Below are 20,221 nucleotides of genomic sequence, written 5' to 3'. Positions count from 1 at the left end.
ATTTTCAAGCTAATGAAATAGTATAGGCTGCATGAGAAAAATACAAAGGAGAACAGTCAAAGATTCAGAATGCCTAAAATCTTAGAACATCCCTCTCCCCTTTCTAAGATATTTCATTCTTTCTCATAAGAATATGTTTTTATCATCATATATACTCTCTGGGAACATCATTCTCACCAACAGTCATTAAAATCAATGAATCACAATACCTTTCAAATCTTGGGAGGAAAACCTCTGTTTTCCTTCATATTAACTTTTAAATCTAATAGAAAGAGTTAAAATTTTATTCCACCAGAGTTACTAGATTGGAAAGGAATTGAAGAATACCACTAAAGGTGCATTTTAAAAGACTGATTTGTATTTTGTGAGTTAAATTTCATGAGTCATTCAGGCAAACATTGACAAAAATCAAATGGAAAGAAATTCCAGCATGGTTTGATCACAATGTAAAGTCTTTCCTCACCAAATAAATGAAAGTATCTGACTATGAATTCGTCAACACTCATTTTGCTAAATGTAATACATAATAAAATGTTTGCCTGAGGCAACCAAGTCCTCCAGCCACTCGAAGCCACTTTATACCCACTTCACATTTTGGATTATGTATTTGGTACTTGGGCATTCATATTTATTTACCTTCCTAAAGAAAAAGCTTCCTTTCATTTGTGTATTTAATAGAAACTAAGGACGCACCACCTACTAACACAAGCGAACAGCCCTCTACCTGCATCCTGACAAGGTTTGCCAGAATTAAGTGCAAGGAAACCACTGCACAGTCACCCAGTTCCCTGGCCTCCAGTGCCCCCACTTACCTAGAAAGAGGACTATGCCCAGCACCAGGGTGACACCAACGAACACGACCAGGGCGATTCGAGTGCCTCTGTTGGCTGTCTTTCCGATCTCCATGCTGCTCCCTGTTTCTGCCTCCATCGGGAGAGACAGAGAGGCCAGTTAAGAAGAAAGTCGCTTTTTGTGGTTTGGTGGCTGGTCTCAAGAGTCTGTTAGGCGTTGACATCCAAAGTTCTCATGCTCTTCTACTAATGGACAGGTTAAAGAAAAAAATCCTGTCAGGAAATGTCCTCTCGCCACCCTTTCTCAAATAATTCTTCACAAATGAAATGAAACCCCAAATATTGGTTGCCTTGCCTTTCCCCCTGACCAGACAAAACAAACAGTGGTTGCTTTATCTTGGTGCTCTCCCCCAGCAAAGTCCCTCTCAACCGACCGTTTGGCAGGCTCTTCTCTCAGGCGTTCCGAGTGTACATGTTTTACTATGTTGCTGAACAGATGTTTTAGCTATTTAAATGTATAGTCACTTGGGGAGGAAAACACAATTGTCTTTATCAAAACTGGATTCTCGTCAAACTCCCCCAAACCATGATAAGTTAGGTGGCAAGGATTCTTCGGACCCTCTTCAAGATCTCAAAGAATCATATAATTCTTTTGCCATAAGCATTCTGCTCGCCTGAATTGTCTTCATCAAAGATATTCTTTCAGCGTGCAAGTCCCCTTTTAAAGCCTTCTAAGAGTTCCGGGGATATCCTGGAGCATTTTATTTTCGGAACTTTGTGTATGACACCATGTGCCAAAAATCAGAGTCATAGCCCAGTGCGGTGCAAAGTAGCAATTAAGACAACCTACAGAGGCTGATGGTTTGGACTGGAACTTGTTTTTAAGGAAGAAGGAAAAGCACTTCCTTTCTGTGGTGCTAAGAATTGTAAAAAAGGCGAATAAGTGTTCAAATTAAGCTTATTAGCAAGCACACAAGATATGGCAAGAGGGTTCTTCCTTGCGTGTTTTGATGAGAAGTACACCTGTGTATTTTGCCCTCCAGCACCACCACCAGTTAGTACGTTCTTATGTTTTCATTGAGCCCCCTTCTCAGCAGGTTCCCCAGGATGAACTCAGAGGTTATTGATTTCACTGGAAAGACTGATTAATAACTGGTTCTTTGATTTCTTGGGTTATACTAACAATTTAAGTGATAAAAATCTGCTTTCTTCACGGGGCAGGGCAATTGATATTTCAATGTTATTATTACACCTGATTAAGTTTTGCTGGAGGTCATACAACAGTTTGGAGTGGAGCTGAATTCAGCTACATCTGGAAATCAGGAGAGTGCTTTTCTTATACGAAACTTCTGCCCATTGCCTTAGGGGTTCATACAAAGGCTCTGCAGACAGTCCTGTAACACCTGTTACCTTACTTTCTGCTCATTGCATGCGCCCCCCCCCCTCAAGCCAGAAAAGCACAAGCTTTTGTCCAAGTTATGACATCATGGTATGTTGTAGACACTCACTATGTGCTCATCAACTGCTGGTTTATTTTGGTGTTATTGTTCCAATAACACATCCTAGCAGGCCTTTGACTTCTAGGATGGGATCCTCCCAAGAGTTTTGGGACTTGACTCCATAATGCTTCTTAGACTGCAAGCTCCATGAGGTCAGGAATCATATCTGTCAAGTTCAGTGCTGCAGCCCCATCAGCCACAGTCTGGCCTGCAACAGTGAAGGGAGAAATACAAGCAATGAAAATTATACCAGTCAGCTCCAGCCACTTACTCTTAAAACACAGCTTCAGGAACCCCAGACACTAGTGTCTTTCAGCCTCCTGATTCCTTCTAGATGCTCAAATGGTGATAATACTTCACACAGGTATAGCAGTTTCATATCACATTTAAACCCCATGGTAAACCTATATATGGGGCTTCCCTGGTGGCTCAGCAATAAAGAATCCACCTGCCAATGCAGGAGACCTGGGTTCGATCCTGGGGTTGGGAACATCCCCTAGATAAGGAAATGGCAACCCATTCTAGTATTCTTGCCTGGAGAATCACATGGACGGAGGAGTCTGGTGGGCTACAGTCCACAGGGCTGCAAAAGAGTTGGACATGACTGAGCGACTAAATATTAACAACAACCTTTATACTTGCTAGCAAAGGTATTTTTCTCTCTGTTTTGCCCCCAGGAATGCTGAGGTCCAAGGGTTGGCCTCTGGTGACATAGGAAAAGCTGGAAGTGGAAAGATAGCAAGGGGATCACTACCATCTCCTATGCACAGGGAAGAGGACACACTCAGAAGCACAACACCAGGAGCACATCTTCCCTTTCTCCTTCCTTCTAATCTCCTCACACCTTTCCAGGTCCAGGCTGGTGATTGTGAGTTGACAACTGGAAACCTTGGACTGGCAGTTTCCCCAAAGTTGAGGGCAATTGGGACTTAGTCTGAAGCACACCTGTCCATCACATAACCACATGGATTCATCCCTGAACACTTGACTGCTCAGTGAAAAGCCTTTGAACCCAAAAATAGTTCTATTACTTGTAACAGGAAAATTATGGAGCATTTCATCCCAAATGAAGATATTTAAATATAGATAGAAAAATGTATTAATTGAACAATGAAAATAGGTCTTTTCAAAATGTCAAAAATAAATAGTTCATATAATGTAATGAAGGTTTATTTTACCCACCAAAGGACTAAAGGAAGACACGAGAGTAGGCGGGGATTGGTGGAAGAAAGGGTACAGGTTAATCATTCATCATCAGGCGCATTCGTCATTCTGTGCCATTGTCTGCACTAATTTTTCAACCTTTTTAGAGATGATTATTTTGCACTCAAACTGCACTTAAAAATAAAGTTGTAGCACAGAAAAAAACCTTTAGAGCAAAATAAATTCAAAGCACTGTGTACTCAAAAGAGACAAAAGCAGGGATCTGCTAACTAGGGCACAAGGCCCACTGCCTGTTTTTGTAAATAAAGTTTTATTGGAACAAGGTCATGCCCACTTGTCAATGTATCATCTATAATTGCTTTCATGCAATGAAGTCAAAGTTGAGTAGTTTTGTGACACAGATGGTATGTGAGGCTTAGAATACTCTCTGGCCCTTTAAAGCTTACCAACCCCTGAACTAACTGCTGCCTCTTCACCTCACCTACATGGCGCACATAAAACAAAATGGTCACTGACCACACTTGACCTCCTTCTGAAAATCATTCTACTTGATATTCTGTAAATACAGGCTGTTGTGTCAAGGAAATTGGCCGATGTGTCTATGCCTGAAATTGTAATATTTAAGTTACAGCATATTGTTTAGTGTGTTTTGAGGTGAAAAGTCAGTATTCTGCCATTAAAAAGAAGTGGGATTTGCCCCCCCCAAAAAATGTATAATTTCTCAATAGCTGTAAAAATTAGTAAAGTAAAAAGGCACTGTCCAAATGAGTCTATTAATAGTTGGGTCTGTGCCAACCCAGTTGTTTCAGTTAAGAAGCTCCAGGCAACTTCCCTGGTGGTCCAGTGGCTAAGACTACACTCTTGGGACCCTTGCAAGGGTCCATGTTCAAACGCTGGTCAGGGAACTAGATCCAGCATGACACAACTAAGATCTGGTGGAGCCAAATAAATATTTTTAAAAAGAAGAAGAAGCTCCAAGACTATCAGGAGCCTTAACTGGAATCAATTAATGAATCAACAGAAGTTTCTTGAGCTTTTCTCAGGTGCCTGGCCCTCTGCAAGGCCTGTGAGGGAAGACAAAGAAGCTATGCCAGAGAGTCCAGACTGGGAAACTGAACTTGGGCCAGAAAATACGCAAAACGCATGGCAACTTAGTTACAGAACACTACAGGCCAGCAAGTGTCTAGAGAAGTAGAAATCTCTGAGCAGTAGATTTGTTGGGAAGACTTCCAGAAGGAGGACCTGCAAGACTGGACAGATTAGGGAAAAAAGGAAGGCTTTCAAATGGGCCAGACCCCACCCCAAGAGGGGACTTGCCTGGGCATTCACATCTCTGCCTGCAGAACTCACAGGTGAGACTGTTTATCCAGAGACATGAATCTGGCAATCTCAGCCCAACCCCAGTGGCCTGGAAGACAACCGGAGGCAAGTCTTTATGCTAGACATGAGTGCATCTGGCCATTACTTGGATGTTTGGGGTCTTCTGTTTCTGGCAGTAAAATCCCATGTGGGCCACAATTTCAGTGAGAGGGAAGGAAATGATTCAAATCCTGAACAATGTACTCATCCATTCTCTGGAAGGAGGAGGGAGTGAGTGAAGGGAAAAGAGGGACAGAGAAACTAAACAATGAAAACTCAGAGCTGGGAGCTGTGGCGGGGCTCTGTTATTTGTTGGCAGGTCCATCAGACTATGGAGGGGTCAAGATCCAGGCCTTCCACTAATGAAACTCATTACTTATATCTGATCTGTTACAACAGAACACCTTAGCTAGGTGTTCTGTCTCCTTTTACAGATGAGGAAACTGAAGTTTGGAGCTAGTAAGTGATTTGCCAAGGTCACAAAGCAGATATTTCTCTTAGGGCCTGAGGGGTTTCAAATTCCAACCTCTTTACTCTGTGCCATGTAAATTTGTTTATCTCCCTCAGGTAATTAGCACAGTTAGGTGTAGCATGTCAAAATGACACTTGAGCTGAGGAAAAGCCATAAACTATGGATGTGAGAGTTGGACTGTGAAGAAGGCTGAGCACCGAAGAATTGATGCTTTTGAACTGTGGTGTTGGAGAAGACTCTTGAGAGTCCCTTGGACTGCAAGGAGATCCAGCAAGTCCATTCTGAAGATCAACTCTGGGATTCTTTGGAAGGAATGATGCTAAAGCTGAAGCTCCAGTACTTTGGCCACCTCATGCGAAGAGCTGACTCATTGGAAAAGACTCTGGTGCTGGGAGGGATTGGGGGCAGGAGGAGAAGGGGACAACAGAGGATAAGATGGCTGGATGGCATCACTGACTCGATGGACATGAGTCTGAGTGAACTCCGGGAGTTGGTGATGGACAGGGAGGCCTGGCGCCTGCGATTCATGGGGTTGCAAAGACTGAGCAACTGAACTGAACTGATGCTTCCTCTAATTCTCTTGTTTAAAAGACATGAGGTTTTATTTCCTTAATAGGAACAGCAGCCATAATTTAATATGGGGAAAAAAGCTTTTGAGTTGGGGAACAAAAATAACAATACATAAAACATCTCCTGATTTCCTGCTGCTAGTAACTGAACGGTAGGAAAGATGTATAAATTTGAAGGTATCTAGCCATGAATTGTACTTGTTTACTTCTGAGCCTAAAGGGGGCTTTTATTGCCTGATTTTCTCACCTCCTGGGCCGTACATCTTCTATTTCTTCAGGATGCCTCCACTTTATGCATATTATCATTGGTCCTTCCAGCAGTTCTAGGATATAGGAATCTTCTCCCAGGTTTTACAGAAAAGGACACTGAAGCTGGCAGAGGATAAGTAATATTCCCAAGGTCACCTGGTGGGTAAACGACAGGGCCCAGGTGGAACTCATATCTGTGTGGCTCCTGTTTTGAGAGGTACCCAGGATTCGTTTTAAACAGGCATGATAAAATGACAGACACAAAGACAGGCTTCGAAAGAAGAAGAGTATTACACTTTTCAAGAGGAAGGTGTCAGCTACAAATTGGCATTTAACAAAAGCATGGCTAACAACTGAACAACAAAGGCATTTGCCATCTGCATCTACACAGACTGAACCCCATGCTGCCATACCTGTTGACCTTCAACAATCCCTGAGGGAGTTCATGGTGGAGTGGGCACTCTGTGCTCCAGGGAATCTAGGGGGACAGGTCTTCAGATAGTTGAATGTTTTTAGGAACAGATTTTATTATCTCAATCCTTGCATCTGCTCATATCTAGAGAAGCATTAAATCCCTTCATGGTGACGTCACATCCTCATGACTAACAAGAAAGCTTTTGTAAAATGAGTCCTTAATGGTACTGAACTCCCCCATCACCAAAATCTTGTATATTGACCTTCCCCCACTGCCACTTTGGAGCAGTCTTTTGGAGCTATCTGAGATGCTGTGTCCTGGGCTGCAGTCCTCATGTTGCCCCAAATAAAACTTAACTCGCAACTCTCAAGTTGTACATCTCTTTTGGTTGACAAAGGGATATGGGGAAGCACTAGGGTTGGTCGGACAGCAGGAGGGGAGAGGGAAAAGTACGAGCAAAAAGGAAGAAATGGGCGAGCCTGGGTAAGTAACTGAACAGGTTTACAATGTGAATAATTTCAGCAGGCTCTGGTCTACCAGAGTGGTCTCTAGTTGCCCAGTACCTAGGCCTGGGGTGATCAGAGCAGGGGGATACGGTCCTGGACACTGCACAAGCCTGATCAAAAGAGGCAGGTGGGGGCATGGACTCAGGATTGGTTGCTTTGCATTCCAGAGGCAAGGTATAAGGTAAGTCACTCACTATTAGCTAAACCTTCGAGGGGCCACCCCACTGCTTCCAAAAGGCCTGAAGATGTCAAAAATCATAAAATATAGAAAAGAAATAGCTATAGAAAAGGTAGAAAAGATAAAATATAGAAAAGATTAATAGCTACAAAACCCATGAGATTTTTTTCCAGAGCACTCTACTTCATAAAACTTCTATTAAAACGTAGTGACTATTCATCCAACTAGTACTTACCTACTACATCCTCAAATTGATCAGGCCCACCCTGACCCCTCAGTTAGACTACTAACATCTTTAAATATAGCCAACTGTTCAAGGATAGCTTACTCAGCTCTGTTTCTGAAGGCAAGAGGCATATGGAGAAGCAAGGCACGAGAATCTTCTAGAGGGCTAGGCTCTATCCCTAGGGTATCTAATCCAGTAGGTTGGAAATCTGCATTTCTAACAAGCTCCTGCGTGCATGCGTGCTAAGTTGCCTCAGTCATGTCTGACTCTTTGCGACCGTATGGACTATTGCCCACCAGGCTCCGCTGTCTGTGTGATTCACAAGTCAAGAATACTGGAGTGGGTTGATGTACCCTTCTCAAGGGAACAAGCTCCTAGGTGATGCTACTACTGCTGGCCTGAGGACCACATTTTGAGAACCAGTGGCTTAGAGAAACCACTGAATCTCTTTACAGTGTAGTAAGGTAAACTCAAGAACTAGCAAAAGTAAACATTAAACTTATGTATTGAAACCAAGGATGATATTCAAAATATCTAACAACCAGTATGGCATGGCATTCACCAGGGGCAGGGGCCAGTCCTGCTGTGGCAAGCTGTTACCATTTCATTAAATGAAGTGGAGCACAGGGTATCGAATAGTGATCCTTTTTCAACAAAAGACCACAGGAGGAAGTACAGGGCACACCACACTGGAAGGTGGAGGCAGAGTGCAGACAGAAAGAGGCGGGACCTGGGGCACAGGCCTCTCTTAGGGTCCTGGGGTGGAGTTGCTTGGGGTTCCCGAGTAAGGCCAGATGGATCAATTCAAAGCAAAAAGAGGACTGTGGTCAGCTCCACAGGGGTCTTATCTAAGAGTCACCCAAGGGGGCTGACTCTGGGAGGGGGGGAAACGATCACAAGGGCTGCTGTGGGCTGTTCTCTAGGACAGCAGTCCCCAACCTTTCTGGCATCAGGGATGCATTTCGTGGGAGACAGTTTTTCCACAGACCGGGGGTGAGGGGATGGTTTTGGGAGGATGCAAGTGCATTACATTGACTGTGCACTTTAATCTAATGCCGCCGCTGACTTGACAGGAGGTACCGGACCATGGCCTGGAGGTGGGGGGACCCCTGATCTAGGACATGCACTTGTAAGAGAAGCGAGCTTCAGCTCAAGGCCCCCATAGGCCGCTTGGCCAAACAAAATGGATGCCGAGGCAGCAACACCAGGGAATAAGCAGCTTAGCAAGCATGACATCTAGTTGCTAGATCTCGAGGGTCCCAGGAGCAGGCTGGGGTAGACAAGGCTGCAGGGGGCCCAGAGCTGCAGCCAGCCACAGCGAAGTAAGGAGGGGCTTCAATATTTAACAACAGCTGCAGCCACAAGGGTATGAACCAACTGAATTGCAGTCCTGAGTCAAATTTCAAGTGGACTTTTGATGATACTTAAAACTCTTCAGGGGCTGCCAGTGGCTTTTAGGAAAATGTCAAAATGCTTCATGTGGAGGTCCTACGTGACTGAACCCATGCCATCTTCATTGGACCGACAGCTCCTCATTTTACGCCCTACACACCAATCATTCTCAACCTCTTCAAGTTTCCAAACACGCCAAACTTCACCTAGCCTCTATGTCTTAAAAAAGATTTATCCTCTTGCCTGGAAAGTCATTTCCTCAGGAAACTCAGATTCATCTTCTAAGACTCAGCTCAAACTTTGCCTCCTCAGGGAAGTCCTCCTAGACTCCTCTTCCTCTCAAGGTCACAGGCAACCTGTCATATTCAGATTCTATTATGATCGTCTCTAGAAGAATTCACCACATTAGATGACACGTAAGGTGAATGTAGGCTTCCCAGGAGGCTCAGTGGTAAAGAATCCACCTGCCAAGTGGGAGATGAGGGTTGGTCCCTGGGTCGGGAAAATCCCCTAGAGGAGAAAATGGCAACCCACTCCAGTGTTCTTGCCTGGAGAATCCCATGGACAGAGGAGCCTGGTGGGCTGTAGTCCACAGGGTCACAAAGAGTCAGACATGACTGAGCGACTAAATAAGAATAAGGTGAATGCAGGCATTTATTATTTATAAAACAGGTATTTACAGGTGAATACATCCATTTTAAGAGGGGCTTTTTGCAAGCTTTAATATGTCTAGAAGTAGGGTGTACCTTACAACTGGTGATGTGGTTTAAGTTGACAGAGTCTGTCTTTCTTAATGGTACATAGTATTGTGGTACATCTTCAATCAACTGTATTTTATATTCAATGAAATAAGCTTTTCTCCTTCCCGTATCCACATCATGTGCAATACTGTGCATGGAGGATATGCTTTGACTCTCAGCCCCTCTCAGACCGTCTGGCATGTTTAATGTGAGGCCCACCAGCTCACTTTCCAAGCTCCCTTGCCAGCTGGGGCATCCATGGGCCATTGGAGGGCAGCAGGCAGGTAGAAGCCTCCTGTGGGTTTTGCTTGCTACCCCTGGTTATGCCCATGGCTCCAGCAGGAGCAGGGCCAGAGGTGACAGCAGCAGAAGTGTGTGGGACTGTGCCTCCTGGAGTCCCACTTAGCAGCAGCCACCACGGGGTGAGCATGCTCAGGCTCAGGATCGGCTCCTTTGCCCCTTAGGTGGCAGTAGCAGCAGCAGCTATCTGCAGTTACTGAACTCTGGGTAGCATCACCCCCTCTTCGCGCCTTCTGCCAGTTGGTTCCAATACCTTTGGAACCAATTCCCAGCATTAAATACACTCTCTTTGAAATACCCAGAGTGGAGGAAAGAGCCTCATCTCTCAGGGTCTCAATTTTGCCATCTGACAAATGGAGACAATAATAGTCTATCTCGTATAGGTTTTTTTTTTTTTTTTTTAAGATGAAGCACTTAAAACAGTGCTTGAAGAAATGTTAGGCATTATTATTGCTGTGCTTCTCAGTATTCTGCATGTTTGGTCACCCACAGATATACCTGTAGATGCTTCTATTGTTTCTTTTTTCAATGCTTATTCAGGACTATCTAAGCCTATTCAGACAGGTTTGTTCAAGGAGGGAAGGAGGAAGGAAGGATGAAAGAATGGAATGGAAAATACAGGAAGGAAAAGGAAAGGGAATGGGACCAAAGTGGGGAGGGGAGGAAAGAGGAGGGGAGGGGAGGGGCAGAAAGGGAAGGCAGCGAGGGCTCAGGGCATCAGCTACTTCCCGAGAGGTGTAGGGTGATTTGCTTACCAGCAGACCATCAGCCTGGCTCCCTCTCTCATCCATGATCTCAGAGTCACACCAACTCCCGCTCTTCCCCAACACAAGATACACAAATCAATCTGCCAAAGGCAGTGCTAATGATTTTCTCTCTGCCTGGAAGCTATGTGAAAATGGCGCTTGTCCTTCACATACCAATACATATAGAAAATGCATGAAGCAATAAGACAGATCACCCAAGAGAAAAAGTGGACCAAAGACTTGAAGAGACACTTCAAAAGGAGGTTACCCAAGGAACTGATAAATACATGAAAAGGGGCTCAACTTCATTAGTCCTGAAGGAAATGCAAATTGAAACCACAACAGTGTCCCTCTTCTCTGGTCTCTTCTCTCCACCACAGACCCTGGTTGTCCTCCAGTCCTATTCCCATTGGTAGTAAGAGCATCCAGGTGAGAACATACACCTGTCTGCTTCCTCTCTGAGCCGCTTGAGGGCTGAGATCATGATCTGGACATCTTCTCACCCCAGGACCAGAGGGAGGAAGCAATAAACATTACAGGCTGGACACAACAGAAATCCCAACGAGATGACAGAAGTCAGCATGAAAAGACTGGGTTCAGAATGTGATTTTGCAGCGGGAAGAAGAAAACGGACTAGAGAGGAGAAGTAGCAGAGCCGTTCTCTGAAGTTACTGGAAACAATTAGGACAAGAGGAAAACCACTTCTTTCAAGACAGTGGCCGAATGTCTGTTCACGTCTCCTCTGCTGTAACTCACCACTGGATTCCTTAAGGTCAAGTGCTCTCTGGGTGCACTTAGCCTGGTTTTTATCAGAAGAAGACATATCCCTGTTCTCTAGAACTTTCTGTCAATAGAATTTTCAGTGGGAAAAAAAAAAAATTGGGTGCACATATCTTCTACAAATGGAGAAAAGAAACTATGATGAGATTTTGACATTTCAACTGATTTCTAGCTTTGCAATGCATTTGAAAGTCTTTTACTCTAAAAAGAGCTCGCTTGACAGAATATTTGCCATTATTCCCAAACATAATGAGTATTCACTGTCCATATTTTTAAAAAATTATAATACAGTTCCTCAAGCTCATTTCTACATTAAATTGTGAGACTAGAGCACAAATGCAGGTCTATGCACATGTCATTTAAAGCCAGAAACCAGGCTGCAAACTGTTAAATCAAGTATTTATATTCTAGACTCCTAGTTCAGTTCAGTTGCTCAGTCGTGTCCAACTCTTTGCGACCCCATGGACTGTAGCACGCCAGGCTTCCCTGTCCATCACCAACTCCTGGAGCTTGCTCAGACTCACATCCTTCGATTCGGTGATGCCATCCAACCATTTCATCCTCTCTCTGGACTCCTAACTTGTAAATATAACTCTTACCCACCTGGAAACCCACGTTCCAATTCAAGATCCATAAGTTCTGTGACATTCCATGTAAAACCATGTTGGCACCCCCTTTTCTCTGCTCCCTTCCCCCATCCCAGCAGCCCCCTGGGTGTAGGCAGTCTTCCATCATCCATCAGGCTCTGGGATGATAAACCGAGGAGAACCCTATGGGCCCTGGAAGTGGATGCTGAGCAGTTTGGACAGGAACTTTCAAGTCTCAGGGATACAAACTGTGTTCTAGAAGAGGACAGAGGTGCAGCCCCCAGCACTTTGGGCCTGTCTCTGGTGGCGAGGGGCACAGCTGGAGGAGAGCCAGAGGGAAACCCTCTTGAAAGAACAACCCAGGGCAGGTCCCCTCTTTGTCAGTTCCCAGGGCAAAAACGTAGCCCTTATCACACAGCTTACAATTTAAATCCTTTCACATCCAACCTATTCCAATAGATTTAAACTACAAGAATGTTTTTTTAAAAGAAGAGAAATATAGACCTCAGGTGTTGGGAATGATCTACCTACTGCAACTGAGGGCTTTGACAGCTAAAACCAAAAGGAAAAGACCTCAGTTAGATGTTCGTAAATAATGTATGCAAGTTCATTTGTTTAAGTAGACAGTGTTTTTCAACGTGTCAAATTCTAGGAACATTTTATTGTGTCAGTATCGTATAAAATTCATCAGGTGATATATGAATTTCAAAAATGTAATACATTATACCAAGAGGAAAGATCATTTGTCTTCCTAAGGAGGTGATACGACATTACACAGTAGACTGCCTTGCTGATATTATTAGCCATGAATCCCATTTGGAATTTACTGCTCATCTCAAAGGCTTAGCATTATTTAACTGTAATAACTCTCAATCGTAACCAGTCAGACGATCGATTCAGTTTAATCACTGATGTTCCTGTAATGGTGAAACACTGAATTATTTTTGTTTGAAGCTAGCACACCAAGTCCCATGGTATGGTATAATTAAGAACAACTGTTTACTTTTTCTTAAATTCAACACCCCTCACCCCCACCTCAAAAGCTAGACATTAAAGTACTAAATATAATGATCTTGGTAAACCAAATTGCTAGGTTCCTGGCAGCCCTTCCCTGCTGTTTCCCTTAAACATTTCTATCTGAAATGATGATGAATAAAAAAAGAAAAAGAAAAGAAACCTGGAAAATATACAGCTATCCCTTCACTGTATCGTCCACCTAACCATCAGAGTTTCCATTCCGGTGCTAAAAAACACTCCCTCCCTCCTTCCTCTGTCCCTTTCAGACCATTTTAGATTGTTACTTGCACTGTTTCAAACGTCCATGGGGCACTCACAAGATCCAGAGACACCAGCCCATTATTTTATGTCTGTGAGTTAGTCTCCCCAAGCAGACTGGGAGACAGTTTTGAAGGTCTTCAATCATCTTGGTTTGCTCGGTACTCCACGAGGGCCTGATCCATGCAAGTACCCTAATGTTACTGAATAAACAAACGATCACCTTGTTGCCCTCCTGAACTACACGGTATTGAGAGTTATTTTGGCATAAAGAGTATCAGTTCCCCACAGAAGTGAGTTAACCCAGTGCATCACCACTATAAAGTTTAAGAATATGAACATTAGAAAGTCTCACTATAAGATACTGGATGAGTTCATTCAGTCCCACCAGGTAGGGAATAACTCTCAGAGCTTAGTGGCAAAGACAAAGACTGATGCAGCATGCCCTTGTGAAATCTTTTTCAAGTGTACTTTGTTTCAATTATATTTTATAATCATCAGGAGACTAGCCTTGGCTATGCTTTAAGAACACTGCACTTAATCCGAGCTTATTTTTCAGAGGCAAAATTGAAAATACATTAGATCCTGGAAATGCTTAGAAGGGAATCATTCTGAGTGGCATTGCAGTAACTGGTCAACACGTCTGGCAGCTGGTGCCTTTCATCCCCTCTACTTTCAGCTGTCCTCTTTCTGTTCTTCTTTTGGCTTGTGAGATCTTAGTTCTCCAGCCAGGGATGGAGCCTGTGCTCCCTGCAGTGGAAGTGCAGAGTTCTAAACAGGGGAGCACCAGGAAATTCCCACAGCTATTCTCTTTTAAACATGTTTTAAAACTGTCAGCAGCCTCTGATCTCTTTTGGGAATAGATAGGTTATCAAGCATGAATAAAGGCCTTAACACATTTACTAGCATTTGAATTCTTCCCAAGATGCAGCTTCTTTTTGGTGGATTTCATTATTAAGTTTGTTCTCTCCACAAACTTAATAATCTCAGGTATAACTACCACTTTTTCAGAGCATCTTTGGTAATTTGTTATAATCCAGTTATTTAGCTTATAAACGGCCCCACATAACTTACCTGTTCATTTAAATGTTTAACATTTAAAAATAAATTGTATAGTGGACCATCATAAAAAAATTTCATCTAAACTCTGCTCAACATATTTTTCCTTTTGGCAATATTCTAGAATGAAATACAATCCACTGGCATTCTGTGGCCATCTGTATATCTTTTTAAAGTACATTTCTGGCATAGCCCCACCAACTATCACTTTCTCAAAGTCCAAAAAAGCTGTTGGACCAAGAGACAGGCTTATGAATAAATGGATAACTTAATGCATTTCAAATCACTGGGGAATGAATAGACAATTTAATCAAGGGTACTGGGACAAGTGGTGACCACAATGGAAAAAAATAACTTCACAATTCATAGCATACCAAAAACACAAAACCAAAACAAAAAACCCTCCTCACATCCTACAAAAAAAAAGGGGGTGGGGAATGCCAGATGAATGAAAGACCTAATTATGAAAAGTAAAAATTAAAACACTAGAAAAAATATGTATATATATGAGAAAATCAAACTAGGGAAATGTTTCTTTTAAAAAACACAATAAACAGAAACCATAAAGGAAACAGACTGACAAATTTTATTGCACTCAAATAAAAAATGTGCATCAGAAAATACTATTAATAAACAAAAAGACCAAGCATAGCCAAAGCTAGTCTCCTGATGATTATAACATGTAATTAAAAACAAAGGGCACCTTAAAAGATTTGACAAGGGCAGATTGAGAGTAGCTGCTTATAAGATAAACAATACAGGATTATTATCTCAAAGATATAAGCATAATACATCAATAAGAAAATAAAAACCCAATAGCCAATGGACAGAAGAGAGACATTTTTCTAAAGAGGGAACATTGGCTGGCCAATTAACTTATAAAAATGTGCCCAACCTCATTCCTAATCAGGTGAATGAAAATATAAATCACAGTAAATTACCAGTTCACACCTCCAGACTGGCAAAAACTTAAAAGTCTAATACAGCCAAGTCCTGGCAATAAAGCAACTCCCATGTCCTGGTTGTGAGAGTGTAAACGGGGACCCCAGTTTGGAAAGCAATTTGGCAGCATCTAATAAAGTTGAAGCCTGGAGAAGCAAACATGGGAATGTTCCATCATCTGATTTCTTTTAAAAGCGGTGGAAGCTTAATATAGGGGGCAGTTTGGTTGTATTAGCATAAATTCTGATTTTGCAGAATTCACTTCTGAAACCTGATACTTGCTAGTAAATAATAAAAGCTAACATTTGAGCACTTAGTCTGTGCCAGACACCACTCTGAGCACGGATTATTTTATTTGATCCTCCTAATGATCCAGAAAAAGGTTGCTGTAGACTGAAAGTTTACGTGCCCTTGCTCCCCACTGAGTCCATGCTGAAATCCTAATCCCCAGTGAGATGGTATGAGGAGGTGAGGCCCTTGGGAGGTGACTAGGTCACAAGGGTAAAGCCCCCATGAATAGGATTAGTGCCCTTATAAAACAGACTCTGGAGAGCTCCCTTAACCCATCTGCCACATGAAGGCACAGAATGAAGACAGTCGTCAATTAAGAAGAGGGTCTTCACCAGATGCCAAACCTGCTGGCACAACATCTAGGCTGCACAGATTCCAGCAGAGTGAGAAATACCAACGGGGTCTACTGTAGCACATGAAACTCTGCTCAGTGTTATGTGGCAGCCTGGATGGGAGGGGGATTTCAGGGAGAATGGATACATATATCCATTCATCCATGTATATGCATGGCTGAGTCCCTTTGCTGTCCACCTGAAGCTACCACAACATTGTTAATCAGCTCTACTCCAATACAAAATAAAAAGTTCTTTTTTAAAAAAAAAAGGATTAAAGAATAAAAAATAAAAGGAAAAAAGAAGTGTGAGAAATAAATTTCTGCTGTTTATATGTCACCCAGTTTATGGTATTATATACCAGCACAAATGGAAAGAGACAAAAGAGTCGTTCTTATCACTATTTTACAGATGCACAGAGGGCCAAGGTCCCAGAGCCAGGACATGACAGAGCTAGCATACGAATCCAGTGGTCTGGGTCCACTTTCACATCCTGCACCCCATGAGTAAATAGTATTTGCAGGAGTTGGCATGGCTTGTCCTGGAGTCAACTGTAACATCACTAAGTATGTGTAAAGCACTACCAACTTTATGTCTGAAAAATTAGTACGGTTTCCCAAGTCAACCTTGATAATACACTAAAATCAAGGAGAGAAGGAAGAATGCTTCTAACGTTTGACTTCCATGTTCAAGGAGCAAATAGAGTTCAGTCTTGTGTTTTCAGGCTCCCTAATTACCAGGAGAGTATGTTCTCCAAGCCAAGTACTTTTGCCTGAAAAATCCCATGGACGGAGGAGCCTGGTGGGCTGCAGTCCGTGGGGTCGCTAAGAGTCGGACACGACTGAGCGACTTCACTTTCTCTTTTCACTTTCATGCACTGGAGAAGGAAATGGCAACCCACTCCAGTATTCTTGCCTGGAGAACACCAGGGATGGGGGAGCCTAGTGGGCTGCCGTCTGTGGGGTCGCACAGAGTCGGACACGACTGAAGTGACTTAGCAGCAGCATGTTCTCCAAATGGCACTTTGCCTAAGTTTCCAAAACAATATTCATTCCAGGAAGCCACAGACTCTGACATCTCATCCCAGTGTAGGGTGTCTGGGAATTTCACAGTATTATTTTGCTTACGAGGTACCTGTTAGTGCCTTTGATTAATTGCTTCAAAGACTTTAGTTATTAGACTTTGCTAATAGGACATCATCTCTGAATAAGAAAAAAAAAATGAAAACTGCCATTATTGAGATACACCATTGACAGAATTTGAATAAATCCATACATTGCATTAGATTGTAACAGAGTTAAGTTTCTTGGTTTTTATCATTGTATCCAAAAGACGCTTACTCCTTGGAAGAAAAGTTATGAGCAACCTAGATAGCATATTCAAAAGCAGAGACATTACTTTGCCAACTAAGGTCCGTCTAGTCAAGGCTATGGTTTTTCCAGTAATCATGTATGGATGTGAGAGTTGGACTGTGAAGAAGGCTGAACACCAAAGAATTGATGCTTTTGAACTGTGGTGTTGGAGAAGACTCTTGAGAGTCCCTTGGACTGCAAGGAGATCCAACCAGTCCATTCTGAAGGAGATCAACCCTGGGATTTCTTTGGAAGGAATGATGCTAAAGCTGAAACTCCAGTACTTTGGCCACCTCATGTAAAGAACTGACTCATTGGAAAAGACTTTGATGCTGGGAGGGATTGGGGGCAGGAAAAGAGGGGGATGACCGAGGATGAGATGGCTGGATGGCATCACTGACTCGATGGATGCGAGTCTGAGTGAACTCCGGGAGTTGGTGATGGACAGGGAGGCCTGGCGTGCTACGATTCATGGGGTCACAAAGAGTCGGGCACGACTGAGCGACTGAACTGAACTGATCCTGGTTATGAAAGTGAATGCCCTTGTTCTTGTATTTAGGAGTTAAGGGACATCATGCCTGCAATTTACTCTTAAATAGTTCAGAATAGAAGTTATAATAATAATAAAATCCTAAAAGGAGAGTTGCCATATGATCCAACAATCCCACTCAATATACTCATACAAAACTATAATTCAAAAAGATACATGCACCCCTATTCTCATAGCAGCAGTATGTACAATAGCGAAGACATGGAAATAATCTAAATTTTCATTGACAGATGAATGGATAGAGAAGATATTATATATGTGTGTGTACACACACACAATGGAATATTACTCAGCCACAAAGAATGAAATCATGCCATTTGCAGCAACATGGGTAGACCCACAGATTATCAGCCTAAGTGAAACAAGTCAGAAAGAGAAAGACAAATACCATATTATATCATTTATATGTGGAATCTAAAACACAATACATACCAGTAACTTATCTACTAAAGAAAGGAAACCATAGACTGGTGGTTGCAAAGTGGGATGGGTAGGGGAGGGAAGGAATAGGGGTTTGGGATTAGCAGAGGCAAACTATTACATATAGGATGGATAAAATAAACAAGGTTATACTGTATGACACAGGGAATTATATTCAATATTCTATGACAAACCATAACGGAAAAGAATATGAAAATATATAAATATATGTATAAATGAGTCATTTTGCTGTACAGAATTAACACAACATTGTAAATCAACTCTACTTAAATTTTTTAAAAAAAGCAAGACGTTAGAAATAACAAATGTTGGTGAGGATGTGGAGAAAAGGGAAATGTTTTACGCTGTTGGTAGGAATGAAAATTTGTGCAACCACTGTGGAAAACAGTATGGAGGTTCCTCAAAAAACTAAAAAATAAAACTACCATGTGACCCAGCAATCCCACTCCTGGGTATATATTGAAAAAGAACAAAAACTCTTAATTCCAAAAATACACACACTCCAATGTTCATAGTGGCATTATTTACTGTTGCCGAGATATGGCAGCAACCTAAGTGTGGTGTGTGTGTGTGTGTGTGTTGTACAACATGAGGAACAGAGCTACTGTAATAACTATAAATGGAGTATAACCTTTAAAAGTTGTGAACCACTATACTGCACACCTGTAACATATAGGATTGTAGAGCAACTATACTTCAATTCAAAATGAAAGAAACCAAGGTGTTGGCTTTGAGAGGGAATCAGGTAGGTCCTTGCTTTTCTCCTTAGGCCCATAGAATGGTGTTCTCCCTGTGTCTTCACATCATATGTGTTTCTGGGTCCAAATTTCCCCTTTTTATAAGGATACTAGTCACAGGATAGTGACCCTATCCCTAGTGATCTCATCTTAACTTGGTCCTCTGCAAAGACCCTATTTCCATATACGGTCACATTCACAGGTACTGAAGGTTAGGGTTTCCATGTCTTTTGGGGAGACACGACTCAAGCCATAACACCATTCCAGGTATATTTCTGATGGGGGAGAATTAAGACTGGAAGTAAGGGCCTCATGGCCCTAACATCTGCATTATTTAAGGATCGACTGTATTGTTTCACTGTCTTTTTGTAAATGTTTGGTGCTTTATAAAGCCCATGATTTATAAATCATCTCTATCCCTACTCATCCCTTACCTGGAACATATGAGCTTTCTTCACAGCCTTCAGTTTACACTCATTCCTTCATCCATCTACTTCCAGCAGCCCTCATAGTGCCCTGTAGCTTTGGGCTGGCGTTTTCTTTCTTTTTCTCTGCTGCCTAAGGAGCTGCCCCATGTTCTTTCCTCTATACACTGCTCTGAATATATATCCCAAACACTGTCTTCTAGCCTTCTATGGAAGGCTGTTCAAGTAGAACGTCAAGACTGAATCGTGTAACCTTTCATCCTTCCCCACATTCTCCAATCTATTTTCAACAAACTTGCAAAAGACCCAAGCACGAATTAAAATTTGTTCTGGTTTTACTCTCCACAGAAATAGTAAGCCCATGAAATCAGAGCACAATCTAGGCTTCCGTAAGTAGCATGTTTAGTTGAATAGAAAGTATAATCCCTTATCTCTGTGTTTAGAACCTTCTAGCTGTCAGGACAATGTCTGCACACTGAACAGGGTCTCCACATCTCTTCAAAACTGCAAGGAGCCCAGGTGGGGGAGGGGGGGAAACTGTGGGGAGAACTTGAAAATATCTGCACTGGTCATTGCTTCAAACTCTCCACTAATTGGCCTCCATCCACTGCCAGTTTCGTAACTTTTCAAATGCTGGGGGTATAAACGCCCTTTGTGGAATACTGGGAAGTTAAACTTGAGCCCTAGATTAATGCTTTATCCAACTGCCTTTTAAACACAGTCCATGAGAACATTCCTAACCCTTGGAAATCAAATAGGAATTCATCTTAGCAATTATCATGGCAATATCCATTGCTTTGGAGGCCACATATAACAATGTTAATATAAAATATTTCAATTTAGC

General features: G+C 42.5%; 1 protein-coding gene across 1 annotated transcript in view; it reads right to left on the bottom strand.

Moving 5' to 3' along the window:
* The window catches only part of PHEX (phosphate regulating endopeptidase X-linked), a 207,919-nt gene extending 206,804 nt beyond the window's left edge, over window positions 1-1,115 (bottom strand). Inside the window, exon 1 of the mRNA XM_004021961.6 lies at window positions 813-1,115. Coding sequence (XP_004022010.1) covers window positions 813-930 — 118 coding nt within the window. The 5' untranslated portion in view covers window positions 931-1,115. The remainder of the gene's footprint in view (window positions 1-812) is intronic.
* Window positions 1,116-20,221: the final 19,106 nt, after the last annotated feature.

Source organism: Ovis aries, chromosome X (genome assembly GCF_016772045.2).
Source record: "Ovis aries strain OAR_USU_Benz2616 breed Rambouillet chromosome X, ARS-UI_Ramb_v3.0, whole genome shotgun sequence".
In the NCBI taxonomy this organism is placed as follows: domain Eukaryota; kingdom Metazoa; phylum Chordata; class Mammalia; order Artiodactyla; family Bovidae; genus Ovis; species Ovis aries.
This window is presented reverse-complemented; position numbering and strand designations above follow the sequence as displayed.